We start from the raw sequence: 25,085 nt of genomic DNA, 5'->3' as shown, positions 1-25,085 counted from the left end.
GTGATTAGAGAGGTATCGAGGTCCTGTATTTTGAAATTAGGGGCAAAGTTTGACAAGATAACCTTAAGTGAACCTGATTTACTTTGATTTTCTGAACTTTCAAAATTCATTTACTATACAAGACACATATAGACACACTATTTATGATAATTACTAGTTTTGAATCAATTAAAGCCTACATACGCATCATTTATTCTTACATTGAAAATTTGCAGCAAACTGTGTTTCTCTTTTATATATTTCAGTGTAATCTAGTAACCATATTTTCTGACTTGAATGTAGAAACACTGAATCTTAGATCTGAAAAACTGTCCCATTTCCGAAGCAGAAACACTGTTAATATAGTTTGTAAATAATGTAATAATACACTATTATCATTTATATTAGAAAATTCGATTACTAGAATACATTAAAATATGATCAAACTGAAAAATACAAAATCAAAATAGCAAAATAATATTAAATTCAAGTAAAATACTGCTCCTATGTCACCAAATTAAATGCAGCAACATTTCAAATCCTACCAAATCTTACTTGTTTATGTATTATAATTACATCATAATTACAAACATAAAGAAAAAGTTGGTTAATTATAATCGCACCATTACAGAAACAAAAATTACAAAATTGAAAAAAAAAATGCAAGTGTAAGCAGTTATTTTAGCTTGGAAGAAAAGCTATGTGCCCAAGTTATACATCTTACAGAAGTTAATTGAGAATAGATTATTGGACCAGTGGACTTTATATAATACTTATAGCTGTATTATTCGGACTACTTTTAAAACTTCATAATTGATCTACATTACATAGCAAAGATTTTATACCTACTAAGTATATAACTGTTTTTAGTTTTGAGATTGATACGAAGATGAAAAAGATATAGTTTCTGTATATTGATTCTATTATCATATCTTAGTTATATTTGTTATCTTTGTTATAAAATATTTAATCACTATATGAAAAATATAAATAAGTTAGTATAGTGTCTGGTGCACAATAAAGGCTTAATTAATGGCTGCTATGACTGAATGGAGGTTATGTGGTAAGGTGAAGGAATAGGTAGTATATTATAGATAATCAAATATGCTAGAGTTACCATGTACAGTTTACAAATATTATCAATTTTCAAAGAATTGGAAAGCTACTTCTTTTAACCTGAAGCCAAATTGAATCAACTTTAAATTTTCTCTTTTATCTAGAACGCATGCCAGGATTTTAGTGTCATTACTGTAGATATGATTCTGCTATGGATTTTGTAGAGGGGCTAATTTATATAGCTTTATACTTGATGAATACTAGGAATTAGTAAAAATTTACTGTGATTAGACAAATGTTTCCACTTGAATCTGGACAATACCAATACACAGTCCAAGAAGGAAAAATATTCTTTTGTCTTCTCCAAATCACTCAAAGAAATTAGAGACTACTGGTTAAAGTTGCTCTACCTGTTAGAGGCCGTTGGTGGCTGTTAGTGAAAAAATATTCAGTTTTCATATATAAAAAGGACTATGATTTAACAAATCAAAGAAAAGTTACCCTAAAAATAGAGATAAAGGTATTTGCCTATTTATTTTGGCCCTTGTTTCCAATCATGCCACCATTGGAGATCATGCAAATGACAGTAAATCCCAATATGTAACAAATCTACCTGTATGGAATCAGAAAAGTTATTTCTGCTTTATCTGCTAAACCACATTTCCCTTCTGAAAGTAAGACACAGATTCAATGCCTGGTATGGTATACCCTAAGACTTTACAGACTAGTATAGTGTATATTTTATTTTTTTAAATATCAGGCAGTTAAAAAAAACCATTTATTTGTTATACATATATTAAAACATTGCCACTTCTAGATAATATTTTCCCCAATAAAGAAATTCTCGTTTCCAGTGTCTATATCAGCAAAGACTTGCTATCTGCTTGGATATGCATATTTTAATGTACAATGCTATGTCTAAGCATTTAATCTTATGTGAACCACATGTTTTTATCCTGTTATACGTATATGTACTTCTATTAGGTTTCTTTGATTATTTAATTTGTACTTTCTAATTATAAATTGAATTTTATGGCATAAGTTATTTAGAATCTGTGTCACTTGTATTCCTATGAAAAAATTTATTTTTTAGGTTATAAGCCCAAAAACGGCAAAAGATTTAAATCGACTCTGTGGAAATAGTAACTTAAAAAAAAACCAACCCACCATCTATTTGTTTTTTGTTTTCAAATATTGCTTCTAAACTACAGGGTGACCAATTATAATGGTTCTTTTAGTTTAGAATAGTAGGAAGAGAAGAGAAGAGAAGAGATAGTGCAGAAACCTATGTGGTTAATTAATGATGTTCATCAGCTCCAGTGGTAAAATACAGCCGCTATTAGGGCCTAAAGTTATTCAAAGGAGAAGTCCTAGTTGACATTATGTGAGTCCTTTATTTTTACCCCCTCACCCCCAAAATAAGATCCAATGTGTGTGTGTGTGTGTGTGTGTGTGTGTGTGGGAGAGAGAGCGAGAGAGAGAGAGCGAGAGACCGCCCACTCAGACGAGAGTCTGCTCCTTGATGGCACAGCTTGCATCTCCTAGGCTAGCATCTTCAGCATTTATTCAGCAGCAAATTTTATCTCTGTTTCATGAGTGAGGGAGTCAGCTGTCTGGGAGAGAGAGAGAGAGAGAGAGAGAGAGAGACTGGGATACTTTTTTCTCTGGGTGCAATATTTTTTTCACTAGAGAATCTCCTTAGTTTGTACGGTGATAAACATGATATCTTAGATCTGGTTTTCAGAATACTCATTTTATAGTGTGTATATAAGAAAGGTGTCACATGGAGGAAAAAAAAACCATATCTTTCATTAAAATATAAATTCAACTTAAAAGGAAATCAACTTAAAAGGTGAGGCATGTTTTCTTTGAGACACTATGACTGTAACTTTGTATCTATAACTACACACATTATGGTAAATTTCTCAATATTCCCTCATAAAAACTGAAACAATGTTTGAACAATTACAGTGTTGAGTTCCATTTCATGGTTTCTCTAGAGAACTAAAGCAAATTAGCTCAAGAATCAGTATTTCTACACTCTCCTTCTTTTGGCTTTAAGTGGCTTTTGAAGGGAGTATCCCCAGATGAGAAACTTCTAACACTCCTGCAGAGATGACCTGCTTGAAGAACTGGCTGCCTGATTAACTATTAACTGCTCTCAATAGGATTAGATAATTAAGGACATTGATGACCATTAATTAGGAGGAGGGCACATTAATTTGTCACTGGATAGGGCCCTTACAATGATTTATAGGTTAGTGCTACTTGCAAATGTGAGGGGAAAGAGAAAAAGAGAGAGAACCATTAAGTTACCTTATCAAGTGGCCAGCTAAAGAGGGCAGAGGGTCAAAAAAGGGCCAAAGTGGTCACTTAAGGGTGAAGTCCCAAACACCAAAGCAGTGCCAAGCCACATTGACCATCATTTGGTGATGAAGTAAAAAATATGCTAATTTATTGGTGGCAATTCTCTCTTTTTATGGTTTCAAGCAGTTAAGACAAGTGGCCTGCTTAAGAGCTTTTCATTTGAAAAGAGATTAAACAAAATGGTTTGTCAGGGCTGCTTGGCTGTTTTATGTCTTTGTTAAAAAAAAAATTGCACTGACTATACTGATAACTATCACATCACCCAAAAGCCATCTCTCTCTAAGCATTTATTTCGTTAATAAATATATCAACCCTAATTGCTTAATAGTGCTATGTTCATTTGCTCTTTAGCAAGATTAAGTTGAAATAAATCTTTTGTACTACCACTTTCTGTCACTATTGCTTGCATAAAGGTCACAAAAAAAGTTTAAGTTTTGTAGAAAATTTACTTAAAGACATTGATGTAAATTTGATGTAAATTACAGTACTTTGTTTTATTCAGCATGGAAAACAGAAAGGTGATTTCACTACTAGTAAAAAACTGCTTTTAGAATGCAGATAAGGATCCTCTGTTTTTAGTTATACCCAATTGTGGGTAGCATTCACATTCCACACACAAATAAGCACAGCTCATTAACATTTAATTAAATATGCCTTTGAAAGCCTTGGAAATATGCACGTCATACCCGTCATGTAAGTTTGGAGCTTACTTTTAAATGACATTTAAGACATAATCATTTTGTCTATACTCTAATAATATCCCATTAAAATAAAAAAAAAAATAAGATAGTCTAAAAAAATTATCTTGTTACACCAAAAGAACTTAAAAATATTTAGCATGAAACATCTAAGAATGTCATTAAAGTAAAAGAATATATACACACACCACACACACACACACACGCACACACAGAGATGCTATTATTTACCTCAAGACTGAACTAAAATATAAAAATTCTCTCTTACCTCAATGGTGAATAGCTTCCTTTTTAATTTAAAAGCTAAGTCTTTGACATCTGATACATCACAAATCAAGTTATTAAGCCGAGGAATCTGCCGTATATGAATCAAACCTTTTGGAAATGAAATTAAAAGAAAAAAAATTAAAACTGCTGTCATTGGATGCATAAATTAAGGAGCCTTAGAGCAGAATCCTGTAAATTTACACACAGGCATCCTCCCCTTTAAAACTGGAGCTTACTACCAGGAGCAATGAAGCAAATGGTGTGATTATACTCAAGTAATCAAGCAGAATAAGATAAACAGAAATCCTTGTGCGAGGAAAACTAATTGCACTTCGGTACAGAAGTACAGATGTAAAGAGGGATCTTAATACTTGTCAAAACTACAGCCGGTTTGTGTGTGATTTTCTCTTGTATTTACAGTAAGCAAATATGGCTATCACCTTGCATGCTGCCCACGGCACCACTGAGTGATCTTTATTTTATTAAATGCACCAGTAAGCAGCCAGCAAAACAAGGCTTATGGGTTACTGATAACCAGTGAAGCACTAATGAAAAGTATTTCATTTTGTACCTTATTAATGACTTGAACAAACCATTGAAGAAAACTACATTTTAGAGAACACTCCAGGATCAAAACATTAACCCCTATGCCATCGTAAGACACTCATTTCTGTGGCATGTTAGACCTTTATGTAGCTGCTATAAGCTTTGTAACAGTGCTAGGTAAACCGTGAGCTTTGGCCTCTTGTCAGTAGAAACACTTGCTAATTTTTTCTGACAAGGGCACTGGATGGCTTTTGTGCAGCTTAATGCAGTTTCTGACTGAACTAGGGGTCATTTGCCACAGATGAAGAAATGGAAGATTCTTCAGTGCGTCTCTCTGCCTGACCCAGTCCATATTTAAAAATCACCATCCAAAGACACTGATCCCTAAAAATCCAGATTTGAACAAATTAGATAAATTTTATCTATAGAACTATTTCTCTAGTATATAGTTTTGTCTGTGCTTGAATGCTTAGCAACATATGTATTTGTTTTAGCTTAAAAGGGTAAACCTCCAGGTGTTTAAGTTTAGATATGGTCCCTTCAAAAATAATTCACTAAAATATTTGACTTACTTTTTTAAACTTAAAAGAATGCAAAAGGTATTATTAAGAAAACAGCTCTCAGATACAAATTAAAAATGTCATGTGGAGCTATTTAGTAAAATATTTTAGAAATAAGAACACATACTTTCATTTGCACATTTCTCATTTTAACCCTGCATGTGCTTGTTTAGCTAACTATTAAATCAGAAGGCCTTATAGAATGAATGAATGATTCATCAGGTCCTTATTAATAGAAACTTAACTGGTCACCAGAACCACCTATTAATCTGTGGAGAATAATTTATCCACTCAGAGATTTCAGTACAAAAATTATAACCTTTCAATCCTTAAAATGTTTTAATCAAATTAATTTTTTAGAACATAAAGTAGGAGCATTTGATATCTTGTTCCTCAAAAAATGTCATCAGTTTATCACCAATAAACACTTATAAAAATTCTCAAAAAAATATTTTACTAAATTTACAAGGTCATAATACTTACAAAATTATACTGATATAATTTATTATGTTAATAGTTAACTTGAGTTGTTTTGGAAAGAAGAAAGAAATAATAATAAGTTAAAGAAATAGTTTATCCAGTTGTAAGTCCTGGGGATATAATGTACAGCCTGGTGACTATAGTTAATAATACTGTATTGTATATTTGAAAGTTGCTAAGAGAGTGAATCTTACAAGTTCCCGTCACAAGAAAACAGATTTGTAACTGTATGTGGTGATGACTGTTAATTAAACTTATTGTGGTAATCATTTCTTAATATATATATCTCTCAAATCATTATGTTGTTGTTTACCTAGAGCTAATACAACGTTACATGTCGATTATAGCTCAATTAAAAAAAATAAATCGTTTAATCTCAATAGCTCTCTTCCTATGATAATGACAATAATATATTAAAAGAATTGTATATAGGGTCGATCTGGGCATATATCATATGCACACTTAGCAAGGAAATGATCATGAGGCAAATTATTTTATGTAGCTTTTGTTCACAGCTTATGATTTTATAGGCTCTTAAACAATACTCAATAGTTAGATTGTGCTATATTATTTTTTAAAGGTTGTATGCTGACTCTCAAAGTAGTGGCAATTATCATGTAAAGTATCTTATTATCTTTTTTTTGCAGACTCTAGAAATTGCCACAGTCCTACAATCACAATCTTATACAATCTTGTAACAGGCTTCAAAAAAGCTACTCAGTGTTCAGAATAGAGGTTTTCACGTCAGTATAGTAGTTCCACGATAATAATAGCATTAATCATTAATATTTACTCAGAAAAAGTAAACAGGCAAAAATCTGTTATTCATCATACTCTATATTCAGTTTAGAGCTCAGATATACATAATTACCTTTTCTATTGCAATAGTTTTATGTAAGAACCTTTATAAAAAATCCTCAAATTAACCAAAAGACTGAAATACTGTTAAAAGCTTCAAAAAATATAAGCTAAAAAGCCTGATTAACTGACCTGTGTTTATACTATTGTGGTGATATTTTAAAATTTGTTCAAAACTCAACCTAACAACAAAATGAGTAGACTGAGAAAAGTCCAAATATAATCATAGATGTTTACTTTCTGAAATGTGCTTGACTAGGACTAGGATAATATAGCATAAATTTTATTTTTAATTTATCATACAGCTAAACTTTGTAAACTATAAACTGTTATATGTTGTTATTAAAATTAATATATTTATTTCAACATGGCTAATAAGTACGACATTTTCATGGCAACTTTAGGCCACTTGGACAACAAAATGTACATCTGACTGAGCCATGACTTTTTACTTGGGTGTGACTCTTTCAGACAGTTACCATAGTCTATTCTATAGTCTTAATGTACTTTGGTGACAAGTTGCCATGGAAGACTGGCCAGGAATAGAAAACATTTAACTGATATATTATAAAATAAAATTCATGCTACTTGGCAGTAGATATTATGACTGGACAAGATGCTTCCAGGTAATCTAGAAGCAACTGGGACATGCTCTCCTCAAAGGTGCTGCTTACCGTGATAATCCTTATATAATGGGTTGGTTTCTCTCTCAGAACCAATAAACGACTCCAGATGAACTACTGTATCTGACAAGTTGGTAATCCGAGCAATAATTGCTTTATTCTATAAAACAAGTAAACAAAACACTCATGTTATATTTAAAAATATAGCATCTATACAGTGCCATAATGCCATCTCAATGACAAATTGCAGAAGAAACAGACCATCAACACAGTGAGAGAAATGACTTAAAAGTTAAAGCTATCACAGGCCAAAAATTGGATGAAAATATGCCCTTAATTGAAAATTCTAACTCACATAGGTATGCTTTTTTAATTTGAAGAGCTGAGGGGACATACCTTAGTTTTAGTAGAAAATATAATTATTTTTCTTTGTCTTAAGGGGCAAGGTACTTTTATGCTCATATACTATTATTTTTCAAATTACTTTGCCCATTGGCCATTAGAAAATCTGATAGACACCAGGATTCTGGAGTAGATAGTACAGTAAAATGTGTAAGGCAAGGTCGCACCGCCATCTGTCAACTGGGACCAGGTCTCAGCCCTGTAACAGCTGAGGTCCTCTATACTATATTAGAAACAAGGAAGGGTCCAGCTAAGAGGCTGCAGACTGGCTAGCTCTGGAGTCTACTGTTTTCCCTTTCCAGATGCCGCTATTTGGTTCTGGGGTAACGATAAAGGCAAAGAAAAGGTGGTAGGTAACTAGCATGAAACTGGTAGCCAGCCTATCCTTTACTTCCCAACACAATCTGATATGAACCAAAAATATTGCTAAACAGTACATCTTTAAAAAGTCACATTTTAAAGTAGTAAAAGTTCTAAAATATCAGAATTTCATGGCTTAAAATACAATCATTAAATAATTTTGTAGATTTTCTTGAGTTATTTTATTTAATGGAAATTCAGTATTCCTTTTAGTCCCTGACAGGATGGTAGGTCAGAAAATTGGTTTATATGCTATAACATTTTAGAAAATATTTTGTTTTGAAGATCTAGGTAAGTTGAAAAAAATTTTGTAAAATTTTATAATTTCAAAACTCCCATTTTATATTCAGGTAATGCCCACTAGTTTAAAATTAATCTTTAAAAAAAGGATGAAAAATGTAAAACAGTCAAGAAAACTTATTAGTCTGATGTTATGTCCCATTAGAGAAAAGTCCAAATATAATAAAAAATGTTCACTTTCTGAAAATGTGATTAATTACTAAGCTTACTGGTATTCCTCTGTTTCTTAAGTCCTCTTGTAAAGATTGTATAAGAGAGAAAAATAAAAGAGGGCTGGTCAATGTTACTTGACTTGGTATGAAATACGAAATAGCTTCTGTCACTAAACATTATGCTGAAATGACTGGTTAACTCACACCTAATGCAGTATTTGAAATTCACCCATAAGTAGAAATATGTGTTATATAAAGAATGGTTTCAGCCTTTGAATCAGTGCTCTTAACAGGAACCAGTAAAAATAATTATTCTTCATTGTCTTCAATACTTTCTACCACGTGAGCACCCAGTATAGCAAAACTAACATAATTTGGAAATGCCTATTTTTTCTAAGGCAATTTTTCATTCAATGGTGAGAAAATAATCCAGATTGATTCTTTACTTTAATTTCTGTGCCACAGGGGATGGTCCTACTCCAGGAATAACAGGGGCTTCAGAAGCCATAAACATGTTCCTCTCAATATTTCTTTAGCCAAAGACCATTATATCAAACTCATCCAGGTTGGGTTTCAGCCAGTTATTCTTCACCCAAACAAAAATGTCTGCCAGACATTCCAACAGCTGGGAGACAGTTCACAATGAGTCAACTTGAAAATGATTCATTGTGCTGAGTACTGAACAATGTTGGGGTGGGGGTGGGGTGTGGCTGGGTTGGTTGTAGAGGGTGAGAACAAGTGGGAGATGAAGAATAACCATGTGGTTCTCCCATTAAGAAGAATCTTAGATAACAACCAGCAGGCTCTTATCATTTCATTTTTAGGACAAACTCAACTGAGACGAGTACTCTTTTCATGGACCGTCAGATGAACAAGCACTTAGAAAGGCTACTGACAATATTTCTTAATCAAAAAGGTCAGATTTCCTTTTATCTATAAATAGAAAACTAGCCTTTGTACCTAAATATCTGATTCTAAAATGATAAAAGTCAATTTTTGTTAGAACTCAAATATGTAGGATTTCAGTGGTAAAAATTAGGGTTTTCTCAATTCTATGAATAATAGAAACTGTAAGGTTTAAAAGTGGGGTTAGCTTTCTACTCTAGTGGTAGATAAGCAAAATCCTGTGTAGTTAAATGGTCAACTTGACATTTCTTTATTTCAAAGAGGGTTTCTTTCCTTAATGTAAACTTAAAATCTGCTGGTAACCCATTTAACACCTTGTGACATTTATCAACATTACAGGTCTTTTTAAGGTAGTTTAAGGTAGTTTGTAGTTAAGGTAATTTCTATTTTGCAGAGAAAAAAACTAGTGAATTGCAAATATAAAAGATGTGTATAACCTAGATTTCAAATCTCAGAAACTCATACATATATGTCATTTATTATATTTCTAAGTTCCATAGGTTTACATCATTGATATTAAGGACAAACTAAATTTTATTTTAAAAGCTTTTATAAAGTATTAGAATAAAAATAAACTTTTATCATACTATTAACATAAAATGTTATTTTTAACAGTGACTTCTTTTCTGCACAGTTTTGAAAAATAATTTATGTAATGTGGCAAACTGATTAATTGTGAAAGTTGTAAAGATGTCTGAAAAATGTCTGTAAAATAGAAAGCACTGGAAATTACACACCATCTAAGTTTCTGACTGAGATACCTTTGTTTTAAGTAAAAACTCATATAATCTTTCAATTATTTCTAAAAGTATATGAGATTTTTGGGTATGTAAGTGTACATATTTTTTTAAAAAGTTAAAATAGTGTTACAGATTACTTCTGTACCTCCAAGATTCAAAGAGAGTATGGTCTGTCGATGTGATCAAACCTTAAAAACCACTCTAGTCAAAGGTCTTTCAAATCATAATACAAATATTAACTGGTCTTTTAGATAAAGATAGATAAATTTACTTGAAAGAATCTAAAATTAATGGTCATTAAAAAAATCCTTAAAAGAATAATGATTACAATTCACTTTAGGAGGAACACACTTTGGACAATAAACTGCCATAATATAACCCACAGTGTTCAGAAAGCTTTATTTAACATAATGATCTGAGCAGAGGCCTTGACACTGGAACTTCCACATTTTCATCCTAACAGATTCTAAGTGTTTTTATGTTATTAGCGAAGATATAAAACCTCTTTGGCCTACAGTATATGTAGTTGACAATGGAAAAGTAAAGGTACTTGTTTGTCAATTACCTAACATAAATTTAAACATAATTTTTTTCGTTACTTTTGAAGTTGTTACATTACAGTTTCCAGTAAGAAACGTTTGAATAAGGACATTCAAGATTCACCAGTATGAGTAAATTAATGATTATACTGCATGCATGGCATAATGACATCACCCAAATATATACAACAATACTGCCACTCCTCCTCTTTGCCCATCTGGATGTGAAAATCTAGGATGGCTCAAAAATCCTTCTTATACTAGACAAATATCCCTTCACTCCTGGGTGAAAGTTGTCAGCTCTGGATAGTAGCCAAGACATGACTAGGAGGGAAGCCAGAAGAGAAGAGAGCCAGTGTCCAGGAGTTTTAAGAGTTTGCTGGCAGTCTCAAATAGCATTGTATTAAGTTACATAAAAGGCTCTTAAAACTTTCTGTTGCAGTATAATTTCTTAATTAATTATTTAAGTTTAAATTTTATCAAATGCTGTTGCAAACAAAAGAGCTAACCGAATTGTCCAGTTGTATACCTTCATACTCCAATTTCACAAAAAAACTTGGGTTTTTGTTTTGATTGTTCCTTGTTTGGTTTCATAGAATATTTCCTGTTTGCTTTTATAGAATGGTAACCTCTTTTTATTAGTATACACCAAATCCATTAGATGGACTTTAAATAAAGGAAGATTAATTTAATGCTCCCTTCTAATTCAAAGCTCATAAAACGAAAACTATAAACTTTGCTAAGAGATAAAAATTCAACTACTGCCAAATAAAGTTCCCTCTGCTTTTTAATATAAATAGTTCAGATACCTATTTAGAGTAACCAAGTAACAATGAGAATACCTCAAATCCTGAACTTTCTTAAACCTAATTATCTCAACAATATAAAAAATATAGTTTGTACCAATACAAAATATATTTCCTGGAAAAAATTTAACAAGAGAATTAAAAGGTAATTAACCAATCACTCTATTATCGAGAAGCTTGAAAGGAATAAACCAATTGACATAAAGCGTTTATGCAATGCCTCAAATAAGAGTTAGTTCTTGGGTTATTCAAATAGGAAAGACACCAAACAAATATGAAGGGTAGAGGACAAACATCAGATCACTTCAGATTTGGGACTACATAGTATAAAAGCACTATTAAGCTAATGTTGAAAAATTAAAGAAATATTTAAGTTGCTTTATGTTCGACTCTACTACATGACATGACGTATGTGTGTGTATACTCAACAACTCAAGTTATAACATTTTTCTGAAAAATGACATGCATAAAAACAAGATCATACTAGAAGTATGATCTCTTTGTAATGTAATAAAAAAATAAACTTGGGTAAAATAATAAATCTAGAGGTATTTAATGAGGTATTTGTTTTTCCATGCTTAAGGTCTTTATCCTATAGAAATCAAGACTATGAAATAATAAAATTGTTTATATTGTTTGTAGTTTTTTACAAACCTTCCTTTTCCTTCGCTGGAGTTGTCACTTACTTCTGTGGATTAAATTTTAATTTTATTTCAAAAAACTGATAGTACGGAAAATAATTCTGTTCATAATATTTTAAGAAAGAATATAATTTATCAAATAAAATTATACTAATAAATATTTATACTACTACTACTATTACTACCCTAAGGAAGGTATTAATTAAATCTGTCCAGATTTAACACTGAACTTTATTCAGTCACACACAGTTAATTTTAAAATATATAGGAACTTTTTATAAATTTAAAAAATCCTGACTGTAACACTCTCTTGGTAGCATAATATACTGATATCCATATAGAGAAATCATAAAACAAATACATTTTGGTTCCTTTTTCTAATGCTAAAAACATATCCACAAAGGAACTAATGGTAAATATACTTAACCTCAAAGCCAAAAGAAATTGCTGAGTTAAGTTGCCAAATTTTTCTAGCAATGGAGCCAAATTTTTTTTGTGTTTTCTAACTGATCAAATACTTGGTATTCTAAGTTTTGGTATGAAAATGTTGGTTCTTTAAAATTGAAGCACTGTTTTTAAGAACATAATTTCCAGAAATATCATTTATATTTGCACTGACCTCAAATACAATATGCTTTGCAGAACATTTATTTATATCAGTTTTCTTTTTCAGTAAGTTATTCCATTAAACATTAAAAAAAATCTTACATATTCTGAAAACTCATAAAGGGGTTGAACAAAATACTGTAATGAATAGGCTGAAAAGAATAATAGTTTACTATTTAAAATAATTTTAGGCATTTTTCATAAACTATACATAATCTATTTTTATATTATAGAAATTATTCATATAGATTATATTTTTGCTTAAAATGTTTTATGGATAACAACCTAAATTAGAAATTTATTGCTTACTACTTTATTCTTGAAACCATTAAAATGCAATTCACAGATGTCCAAAAGCTCACATCCTGCCTGGAAAAACAATTGCTAATATTCAAATATCAAACAGAGCATCTAGCTGATGTTTATGATGCAGTGGTAGGTTAAAGATACTAAAGTTTAAAATCAGCTTAGAATAATCCCATATTGAGTATAAAATTATAGCCTGTCATCAGGAGCAGGCTGACAGAGCCAGGTCCAGATGGGAGACTGGCTGGGAAAAAAGCAGAGGCAGGTGGGAAAATGATGGGAACCTGACGGAAGACAGGACTACTCCCTCTGCTGGCAAGGTTCTCACCTGCTCGAATTTTTAACTAATGCCTAGCTTATCTTTAATTATTTAAGATATAACCAATAAATTATGTAAGGTGTTCTTTCTTCAGCTGGTTGTTCTATGTTTGTACATTTCCAAACTTGTAGTATCCTAATTTTCATCAGATTAATTTGTCAGAAATATAAAGATCCTGTGTATCACCAGGAGGTCCAATTATTTATCTTGTAATTAAATTGCATCATAAAAATAAGCAAATGTAGCATTGCTCTTATAATATAAGGCTTTTAAAAATTAAAAATGCCTTTGAATTATGTTTGTCAATATATACCTCTTCACGAAGACAAAAAACTCTTGGGCTAAAGACTTCATAATCTCTTTCTCGGGCTCTGCATAATGCCCCGTAATGAAATAATATAGAAATGAACCATATAAATCAACTATACAGGGAACAAGGAAACAGCATGTCACAGCAAAACAGCATAGATGTACAGCGCCAAACCTATCTGATAATCTAATGATCTGAGTTTACAGATATTATGTACTAATATGTAAGAAATTAAGAACTGACATTTACACAAAAATTTGTTAAATTTTACAGAAACATTATTCAATATTTGGTTTTCAATGTAAGTTAATAGCTGCAGCAAAAACATTTAGTAAAAATCTGTTCTAAGATTTTGGACTACAACCAGAAGCTCCCAGAACAGGAGGGATCAGCTTTTTCACCCACTGTTCTCATCTGAATCCTGGCTTAAAAGCTATTCCAGCTCCCAGCTTTCCAGAAGGCTCCATCCCAGGAATCCCTGCCTGCCATTTGGTTTGCTGATTTTAATCTCTCAGGACTTTCTTACAGTGGCTCTACTATGCTGAATTGGCACTTGCTTCTAGAAGTGAGTTATTATTAAACCTGTAGGTCAATTGTGGCACTAACAACTCTTTGGAAGCTTTCAGCCACAGTGTACAATTTGCTAGTCTAATTAAATATTAATTCTAAGTGTTACATTTTGTGGCTAAGAGCTTTTATTTTCCATCATCAGCCTGGGAGAGAAAGAGGTTACAAGGCTAATTTAATTTCCCCCCCACCCCCGTCCTCTCAAACATTAAAGATTAACTACGTAGAGTGCGAAAACATTAAAGAAGCAGGAACTCTTTATATAATAATAATGTAATTAATAGCAAAGGGCTAAAACATAATGTTAGGATATAATATATGACCTGGTACTTAAACAACGTTGAACTATAACTAGTCACGAGCATGTTTTGTTTCAACACTAAAAAATAAGTATCATCTTTTTTTTTGAAGAATCTTTCTTCAAGAGAAGGTATGCATTCAAGTATATAAATAGGAGTAATTCAAAACTTACATTTGCTCATAGGTATTTTTCAGATAGCTTGTAACACCAAAGATAAAGAGCTTAGTAATTTTATTTGTAAAATAAATGCAAAATTAAAAACTTGTACTTCTTTTCAGTATACAAAAAGTGATGTAGTACAGGATGGCCCATTATAAAAATGTCAAAGATTCTTTCTCCTTTTTTCTTCTACCATGTTCTAGTGGACTGAACACAGAGATCCCTGCCTGCTTTTGCTCCCAGAACATGTGCGTCCATGACTGGACACTGGGCATTATAAAGATTATGCCGTCCAGCAGCCAAAGATTCCATATGTCCAAACAGATGACTCAATCTCCATACAGTGATGAGACATTTCTCCATTTCTATCATTGATACATTTGAAAATTTTGGCTCTAAGTAGTACTTTAACAACCACCGAAGAACTACAGTATGACATGCAATATGAACTATAACGCCACAAAATTATTTTAGAGAGAGCAAACACATTTAAAACAAAAATTATTTTTCTTTTTATGGCTTACTGAATATGCTTTGGTTAGATTAAATATAACAAAAGGTTTCAAAACGGTAATTTTTTTTCTTTTAAAGATGCACATTTATCATGTTGACAATTTAAAATGTCCTGCTCTTATTTAATACGAATATTTACAATAAGATAAAATGGTACATACACTGTTACTAATGCTCTACATAGACAGAAACTTATACATAATTTTGAGTTTATGTAAAAAGTTTCAAATCTCCTTGATGAAGAAAGTAAATTAAATACATATATATAATGCACACAAACTAAGATTAGATTTAAAAAATCAATCAGATACCAGCATGTGCAATGTGAAAGAGAAAAAAAGAAAAAGTGGAGCTATATGTTGAAACAGGGTTACGCTATTTGTTATTGTAAAGAAAAACAGATTCTGTTTACAACTCATCAGACTCATATGAAATTAGTAAGTTTTCAAAGACTGGAATTTGACAAATATAGTGTAAAGTTAATATGGGTTTAATATGATTCAGCTCTTTTTTTTAAAAAACTGCTTTTTTTAAATTTTACAAATGTTCATTTCTTATAATCTATTTCAGAGTAGCTGAGAAGATCTAGAAAAATTAAAGGCAGATTTTCAGTTGAGAATATCTTGATTAAGGAATTTATAAAAAATTGACAGCCAAATATTTGATTTTATCCTTTAGTAATTGATAGTTATGATCAAGAGATTAAATCTGTAATTGTCATTCTTAAATATTCTCTTTAATAAAGTATATTTAAAAGACCACTTAAATAGATTGTTATATGACAGAAGGTGGTATTATGCTTTCCTATAAATATGCTCATATCAACAATTACATTAAATATATTTTCCAAAATTTTTAGTCATAAACTCACAAAAGCCCGTTGTTCCTTCACCATGCAATTATTCTTAGTTCTTGTTTTAAGAATAAAAGATTTCACACTGAGAGAAATTCACAAGGCCACTGAAGTCCACATTTCATAATCTCGTATTAGTGGTTAGTTCTAAAGCAGTCTATTGCTTAACTTATAGTTTAGCTGCTAAAATACTCAGCGTGAACACAAAAGTTTATGGATGTGAAAAGATTTGTTCTGAATTTCTTTACATTGAAACATACTGTATCACTCACTTCAGCAGGTTCAAAGCTATAATACATTAATATTGTAGAAGATTAATTTGAAAATACTGTACATAAATTAACACACTAAATAAAACCTTATTCAATCTTCAAGAGACATTATAACAAGGCGCTTTCTTCTTGCTTTTCTTCAGAAAAGTAATTTTCCTTGGTATAAGCTAACATGCCGGTAATAGTTTTCTTCAATGAGATAGCTCGGAAAAAATTCCACGGATAAAATTGTTGGAAAACATTAGTTATAGATAAAAACTTAATAAAACTATTAATTGAGCAAGTGCCAATGATAGCCAATAAAAATACGTTACAGGCCAGTTTCAAATCTGTAATCTTTTCTGAATAAAAGAAAGTTTAAATAGTTTACCAACAAATGTTCTGTAAGCAAATACATTTAATGCTGGCAATAAGAATTATTCTAGAATGAAAAAATGTTATTTCATACTTTATTATCAATAATGTCAAAGAAGTTTTTATTCCTGTATTATTAGGTTGTTATGTTTAAAATTTTTTAAAAGTGTAGATTATGACAGCTTGACTAGATTAGCAATTATAAAAAGTAAATTTTCTTTCTGAAAGTTATAAGAAAGGTATATATGAAAAAAATCTTTCCTTGTTTTAACATAATTCTAAATGCTTCAATATTTCCTGACAATTTCAGGTAAGGGTACTTTTATCAATAAAAATACAAATAAGAATGACCCCTTATAGATTGTATAAATAAAATGCATAAGCTAGGGAAATTTATTTTCCTATTGCCTCACCATGATATCATGAAACTAAGTTTTTATTTCCAAAAAGAATGTTATCAGTCACCATTTTTCCCCAAGAACACAACTTTGCTGGGAATTGAAAACAAAATTAATTTAAGAGGCATAAAATATTTGTATAATTTATAAATGGGAACTGGCTTACTATTAGTGAAATTTGGATGACAAATTTGGATGACAAATTTCACTAATAGTAAGCCAGTTCCCATTTATAAAACCAAAAAATATTAAAGTTTCATATCTTGCTAGATTTGGAAATCAAACCGTATCCTATTGTAACTGCTTCAAAGTTATCACTTTGCAAAAAAAATTGTCATTAAAAAGTTTCAAAGGTATTTGTCTTTCTCTGACTTACTTCATTTAGCATAATATCCTCTATCACTTCGTAAGTTATATAAATGTACAATCACTGTGTTGTATACCTGAAACCAAAACTGAATGTTGACTGTAATAGAAAAAAGAAGTTTCAAAGAGTATGTAAACATTTCTGTTTACAACAGCAAACGGGAAAAAAGCAACAGAATATTCAGTGTTGCTGAAATATAACAACCTTTAATGTGGTAATTTATACTTAAGTTTTAAAAAGCAGAAATAATCTTATACTTAAGATAATATGTAGTAAGAGTTTCAAGGTAGGTTTTTAGTTATTTTTCTTGGATGTAATCTTTCCTTTTTTTCCCCAATCGACAACCTTCACTTGACAACGGAGTTTTGAACAGTTGAGTTGTGAGAATGTGAGCAGCTGTTGTTATTATAACTAAAGGTCTGTCTACTGCTTGAGTCTGAGAGACCACATGTTCGGCTGTCCTCTCATCTTGCCATCCTCACCAATTAACTATTAACATGGAGGGCTGTACACATGCTCTTGGGGGCTCTTTAACAGGCTTCTTGGCGAGTGGAACAACTACACAGCAGGGATCTGGGAACTGAGTAATGCTGGAATATAGGGGAGCCATCCGTAGTTCTGCTCCTTCTAATGACACTTTACTCCATAGTTCAGCATGTAACAAAGTCTGTATTTAACTTGGCCATTTTCACATTCATTTTCAATACAATGTCTTTGTGCAGATACTAAAACTATATTCTAGAAAGAAACAAGATGAGGAATACTACTACTTCACAGGGAAAATTGTTTAGGACTATACATATTTTTAAGACATAATGTATATATTTGATGCCTAATTTTAGTGTTTCCGTAACAGATACTTAGAATTTATTTTTACACATTTGTTTATATAGATGCTTATTTTTTCCTGTGCTGTTATAGAGATAATCTTTAATTTAAAGGAAATAAAAAAATTTAAGTTCAAAGTTGTGAGGCTGAACACAAAATATTTCAAATGCAAATATTTAAAAATAATTCTTTCTCATTCTACTTGCAAAAGTCTTGTTATAACAGTAAGTTTAAGTCAGTTTTGAATCTGTCATTATTTTACCTATTTTAACTTTTTACCCTGTTTGCAATTTCCTTAACTATGTGTCCCTTTTCTACAATGAAATTAAACATGGGAAGCATGCCAAAAGTATAATAAAGGGTAACTAATCATTACTGTACAAGTCTGACAGAATGCTAATAACTAAAGTAAGAACACCAATTGGCTGTTATACCAATCTAAGAGATATAGATATTTCATATAACATTTAATTTAGTGTAACTTTATATAACATATTCAAATAAAAGTATCACAATTCTATTATGTATAGATGTTTAATTATATGATGAAATTTCCAAGGATATCAAACTACATTTCTTTTTCCTGCCAGAAACTACTTTACTCTCAAATTCCAAGCTCAAGTGTGCAAATACCTACATATATTAATTTTCTGCCCCATCCACATTGTTGAAAAACCTCCACAGGGATAGGGGCGTTGCTTGTCTTGTTCACTACTATATCCTCATGGGTGCCTAGAACAGTGCCTGCAATAAATATTTGTTGAATAAATAAGTTAAATTATACTTAGTCATTCAGTCACTATTTAAATTCTGACTTAAGGGTCTGCACAAATAGCACTGGTTATAGTGGACGGGAAGTTGATATATGATGTTAAAGAGTCATGCTACAATATGGTGTGATATTATTAAGACTTGGATGGTCTACGGCCATGCCACCCTGAACAAGCCCAATCCCGTTTGATCTCAGAAGCTAAGCAGGGTCGAGCCTGGTTAGTACTTGGTTGGGAGACCACCTCGAAAGACCAGGTGCTGTAGGCATAAAAAATAAAAAAATAAGGGATTGTAAGCTGACAAGGTCCTTGCAATCTGTGAGGTCAACTAAGGGTTGCCTTGCCTAAAAAAAAAAAAAAAAGACTTGGATGGCCATCTGACTTCACCCAGGCCTGCTGGTCTGTCTCAGGACTAACCTGAGAAGACCCTGTCAATGTCTTTCATAGAATGAGTCAGAAAGCTAAAAATTTCTTATGCTTTAATGGACTGGTACATCTTATTTTTTGTAGCCTGATCTCTACAAATTCTCAGTTTTGGAGGTCTGTTTAAGTGATAATAGTGAAGATGACAATTGTTAACATATATTTAGTGCCTACTATGTGTCAGCACTGTGTCAGCCCATGTCACTGCTAATCCTCTCAATTGGATATTCTTTGCCCCATTTTTATAGATGAAGAAACTGAGGCTCAGAGAGTTAATACTTGACTAAGACCAAATAACTGACTGGGTTTATCTGCCTCCAAAAGCCCAAGATCTTTCTATCGTTGATTATGATGAATATTACTTTGCATTCAGAAACAGTCTGTTTCTTAATTTTGACCAGATTTTAGAATTCCCATAGAATAAGCAGTGTAGCATGGTGGTTAAGAGTATAATTAGAGGGAGACTGCTTAGGTCTCAATCCTGCCATTCAACTAGCTGTGTGATCTTGGGAAAGTCACTTAAATTTTTTGTCCCTTATTTCCTCATCTGTAAAGTGGAGATAATGATAGCATCAACCATGTGGGGTTATTATGAGGATTAAATGAGTTAATATTTGAAAAGATTGTAGGACTGCAACTGGCCCATAGACATCACTATGTAAGTTTTGACTAAATAAATTCACAGTCCCCTGGTTCTGTGTATTCATAGGTCTTTGATAAGCTTTGTGAACATACTGCTCCTAGTTCTTATTCTTTCCTTAGCCTAAACACGGTGATTTTCCTTGCCAGTCTTTCAGAGTTATTAAGAGTTTTATCCCCTATTTATATCATGACTGGTTTAAGCAAACTATTAAGTTTTACATTTTCTCCTAAATATTTTGATATACAAAACAAATACATGGTCGGGTGTTATGTTCAAAAAGCAAGGAAATAATTTATTTGCTTTTTTATAGCTCAACTGATATTAGGGCCAGAAGACTACTATAACTAGGCAAAACTGTCTAGAGAAGAGACTTTTATATAACCATCAGCAAAGTCTGATCCTATGTTTTCCTATTTCCATTTCAAAGTAGTCTTTTTACTGGTATTTTAAACTATATCTATTGTAGTTATACAAGTATTTAAATATATCAGCAAAGTAACAAAATCTACACATTGCTTAATGTAGCTAGGGTGATTTGAGGTCATTTGATAGTATTACTGCTGTACCCCTTACTCAGAGGCTAGAGGAGTCACTGTCAGAAACATTCACAATAGATTGGGAATATCTTCTCTAAATAATAAAGATGATCACTACCAAAATGGTTTTTGAAAAATTTTTCACTTTTTCTTTCTTTTTTGGAATACATAAAAAATTACATGTATACATGTATTTATTTTTTAACTGTTTTTCTTTGCTTTACAATTGTACATGAAAAAAAAAATAAGCTTACATCTTTTTTATCCTCCCCTGTCTAGAATATAACTTTTTGCTTAATCTTTCACAGGTACTAATTTGTCCAAGATTTTACAACCATTGTTTTTTCTTTACAAATACTGAGTAACAACTGGCCTGTTAGCTCAGGTGGTTAAAGTGTGGTGCTAAAAACACTGAATAATGTCGATGTTAGCCTAGAACTTTTTTCTCTAATGTAAAGTTAACTGCTATCACAGGTAGTTAATAACTCGAGACACATAAAGATGTAGTGTAACAGAGAGGAAAGGGTCTAATTTTTAGTTAAACAGATATGAGCTTGAATACTAGCTTTAAATGTGTAATAGATGTGTGACTTTGGAGAATCACTAGAGTTTAATCTTCTTTGCAATTGGCATTACCCCTAACTTGCAGAGTTTTTGTGATGATTAGGGAAACTATATAACCTCCCAGTGAAGGTGGTGGGAGGTTTGGAGTCAGGGAAAGATGAGTTAGAAGATGACTGGCTCTGCCACTTATTAGCTGTGTGACCTTGTGAAAACAGAGGTAAAGATTGTGGTGAAGATGCAAAGATATAATACTTGTATCGTACTTGGCATGTAGTGTGTGCCTAACAAATATCTGTAGTAATAGCATAGATGTAGTTGTAATATGAGTTCCAGTATTTTCACTGGTATCTGTTCTAGGTTTACTCATCACCTTAATCAAGAATCTCATTAAATTTAACCAAACTATTATTAAAGTATTAACTTTATAATGACAACATTATTAACAATGCAAATAATATAAGGATGTGTACAATGTCTAAGATGATTAGAGAAAGGAGCTTCCCTATAATATTTGTATGACTCTAAACTCATAATAATAAGTTGGGTTGAAGCACAGTATGTGAAAATCTCTTAAAGGGATACTGAGTTATCCACTTACAACTATTATAGACAAGGAGTTAAAATTCATTTCTTTATGTCACACCCTTCAGTCATAAAGCTTGAAATATACTGTATATAATTAATGTAAGTAAATGACATTTTAATAAATTTGCCATTTATAGATAGGGTTTGGGAATATTAGAATAACGATACTAAAATCATATAAATTTAAATAAATAATCAAGTAGTTTCAACGATCGGGTATTAGAAATAATTTTCCAAGTAAGAAGCAATATTCTTTTTATTAACATTTACAGAACATATAGAAAAAGACTAGGTACTGTGCTAGGAATTTTTATTTTTATACTTTATTGCATTTAGTAATTTATAACCCTAAGCAAGCTAAAAGGAAAATTATAAATATGTGTTCCTGCCTTTGTGGAGACCACAATGTATTAGATATATAGAATTATATGAAATCATGTTTGAGGCAAACAATATGTACTTTGGTAAATAGGAGTATCATAAAAAGAGAACTAGTGAATGTAAAGTATGTTAACATATAATTAGGATATTAATTAATAAGGCAAAAGGTGTTTGAGAAGACTAACTAAAGTATAAAAATTCAAATCAGAATGCATTGATCCATTAGTAAAATATAAAACTATGAAAGTTTTAGAAGAAAACACAAGAAAAAGACCTTAGAGCAAAGATTTGCAAAATGGGAGGAGTGGGGAAGAGAAACAACTATTAAAAAAATAGATAATTAAACTTCATCAAAATTAAAAACTTCAGATACTGTTAAGAAAAGAGAAAAGACAACTCACAAACTAGAAGAAAATCTTTGCAAAGTTGTACCTAAAATATATAAGAAAAATCAAAACTTGATAATGATGACACAATTAAAAAAAAATGGCCAAAAGACTTAGACAAAAGATATGCAAATAGCCAATAAGCACATGAAAAGATGATCAACATTATTAGTTATCAAGGAAATGCAAATTATCACAATGTCATATTTTGCATGGACTACAATGGCTAAAATAAAAACGACTGAAAATGAAAAGTTTTGGAGAGATGTGATTCCCAGAGAGATGAAAATACATATTTGCACAAAGACTTATACATTGTCATAGTGGCTTTATTCATAACAGCTTCAATCTGGAAACAATTCAAATGTCCATCAGTAGATGAAAAGATAAAGAAATTGTGGTATATTCTTACAATAGAAAACTAATTAATGATACAAATAACCCAGCAACACATACAACACTGTGGATGGTGACTGTATTAACCAGTGTGATTTTTTTATATTATATAACAAAATGTGTAAATATTTGGAAGATCTACATAACTCAGTCAACCAATACTATCCAAATGACCAAAGAATAATATTTCAGTATCTTGAAAGGATAAAAGACCCATTATAAAGTGCAAGATAAACCAATGACTGTTAGCGTAGCATAGCCTGAAAAAATTCATTAATATAGTTTTTGATTCCACATTGCAATTAATATTTATGAAACTCTTACTTGTCAAGTTTCAGTACATATCTAAAAAGAATATCCACAATTATATGAAAAGGCTATTAAAACAGTCCTCCCTTTTCCAACTTTTTCTGTGTAAGGTCAGATTTTCTTTTAATGCTGCAACCATAACAATGATGGATTTTTTAAAAAGTTGATATTAGAACTTGCTGTTTTCTACTATGGAAAAACGTAAATCAATGTTACTCATCTTGCTAAACTTTTTTGTTTTGGAAAATTGTTATTTTTCACAATCATGTAATCATTTATTATTATTTTAATTGAATTCATAAATATTTTAAATTTCTTAGTTTTAATTTATAATATGGTAAATATCAACACATATAACCCAAATGAATAAAAGTGCTCTGAAATCCACAATATATTTTAAGAGGTGAAGAGGTTCTGAGATCAAAAAGTTTGATAACCACTGGACTAAAATTGTGATTTGGTATCTTCATTACTATCAAATCCATCAACTATTTTATAACTCATCTTTTTTTCAACAGCTTTGTTGAGATAGAATTCACATGCCATCCAATTTACCCATTTAAAGTAATTCAGTGTTTTTATTTAGTATTTTCACAGATATTTGTAACTATCACCATAGTCGATTTCATAACATTTTCATCACCTCAAAACAAACGAGTGACCCTTAAACCTTTTGCATATCACACCCCTTGTCCCCCAGGTCCCTCAGTCTTCCCACACCCTAAAGTCCCAGGCAACCATTACCTACTTTCTGTTTCTATAGATTTCCCTATTAAGGACTTTCATATGAATGAAACCATACAGTACGTGTTGTTTTGTGATGGCTTTTTTTTACTTATAGCATAATGTTTTCAAGATTCATTTACGTTGTAGCAAGCATCAATATTTCATTCTTTTTATGGCCAAATAATATTCCATGACATGGATATGACACTTTTTACTTATCCAGTCATCAGTTAATGGACATTTGGGCTGTTTCCCATCTTTTGGCTATTATGTGCAAGTTTCTATGTAGACACATGTTCTTATTTCTCTTGGGTATATACCTAGGAGTGGAATTGCTAGGTCATATGGTAACTCCAAGTTTAAGCACTGAAGAAGTGCCAGACTGTTTGCCATAGGAGTTGCCCTCTTTTACATTCCCACTAGAAGGATAAGACATTTTCAATTTCTCCACATCTTGCCAGCACTTACTATGATTTGAGTTTTGATTCTAGCCATCCTCTAGAGTATGAAGTGGGATCTCATTGTGGTTTTGATTTGCACATTCTTGATGACTAATGAAGTTGAGCATCTTTCATGTGCTAATTGACCATTAGTATATCTTCTCTAGAAACCGTGTATTCAAATCCGTTCTACATTTTTTATTGAGTTATATGTCTTTTTATTATTGAGTTGTAAGCATTCTTTATATTGTAGGTGCAAATTCCTTATCAAATATGTGACTTGCAAATATTTTCATCCATCCTGTGGGTTGTCTTTTCACTTTCTTGATGGTGTTCTTTAAAACACAAAAGTTTCTAATTTTGATAAGGTCCAATTTATCTATTTTTTTCTTCTTTTTGATTGTGCTTTTGATGTCATATCTAAGAATCCTTTGCCAAATCAAAAGTCATGAAAATTTACCCCTAAGTTTTCTTCTAAGAGTTTTATAGTTTT

At 31.4% G+C, this 25,085-nt stretch overlaps 1 protein-coding gene and 1 pseudogene across 2 annotated transcripts in view; one reads left to right on the top strand and one right to left on the bottom strand.

The window, feature by feature from the left end:
* The window catches only part of ELP4 (elongator acetyltransferase complex subunit 4), a 196,702-nt gene that overhangs the window by 99,763 nt on the left and 71,854 nt on the right, over nt 1–25,085 (bottom strand). For both annotated transcript variants that reach the window (XM_015586315.2, XM_025044148.1), the window contains exons 8-9: nt 7,486–7,594; nt 4,369–4,475 (exon numbers count right to left, since the gene is read on the bottom strand). In XM_015586315.2, the coding sequence (XP_015441801.1) occupies nt 4,369–4,475; nt 7,486–7,594 (216 nt within the window). The remainder of the gene's footprint in view (nt 1–4,368; nt 4,476–7,485; nt 7,595–25,085) is intronic.
* LOC112476643 lies at nt 19,353–19,471 on the top strand (annotated as a pseudogene).

This window comes from Pteropus alecto, unplaced genomic scaffold (genome assembly GCF_000325575.1).
Source record: "Pteropus alecto unplaced genomic scaffold, ASM32557v1 scaffold71, whole genome shotgun sequence".
Taxonomy (NCBI): Eukaryota; Metazoa; Chordata; class Mammalia; order Chiroptera; family Pteropodidae; genus Pteropus; species Pteropus alecto.
This window is presented reverse-complemented; position numbering and strand designations above follow the sequence as displayed.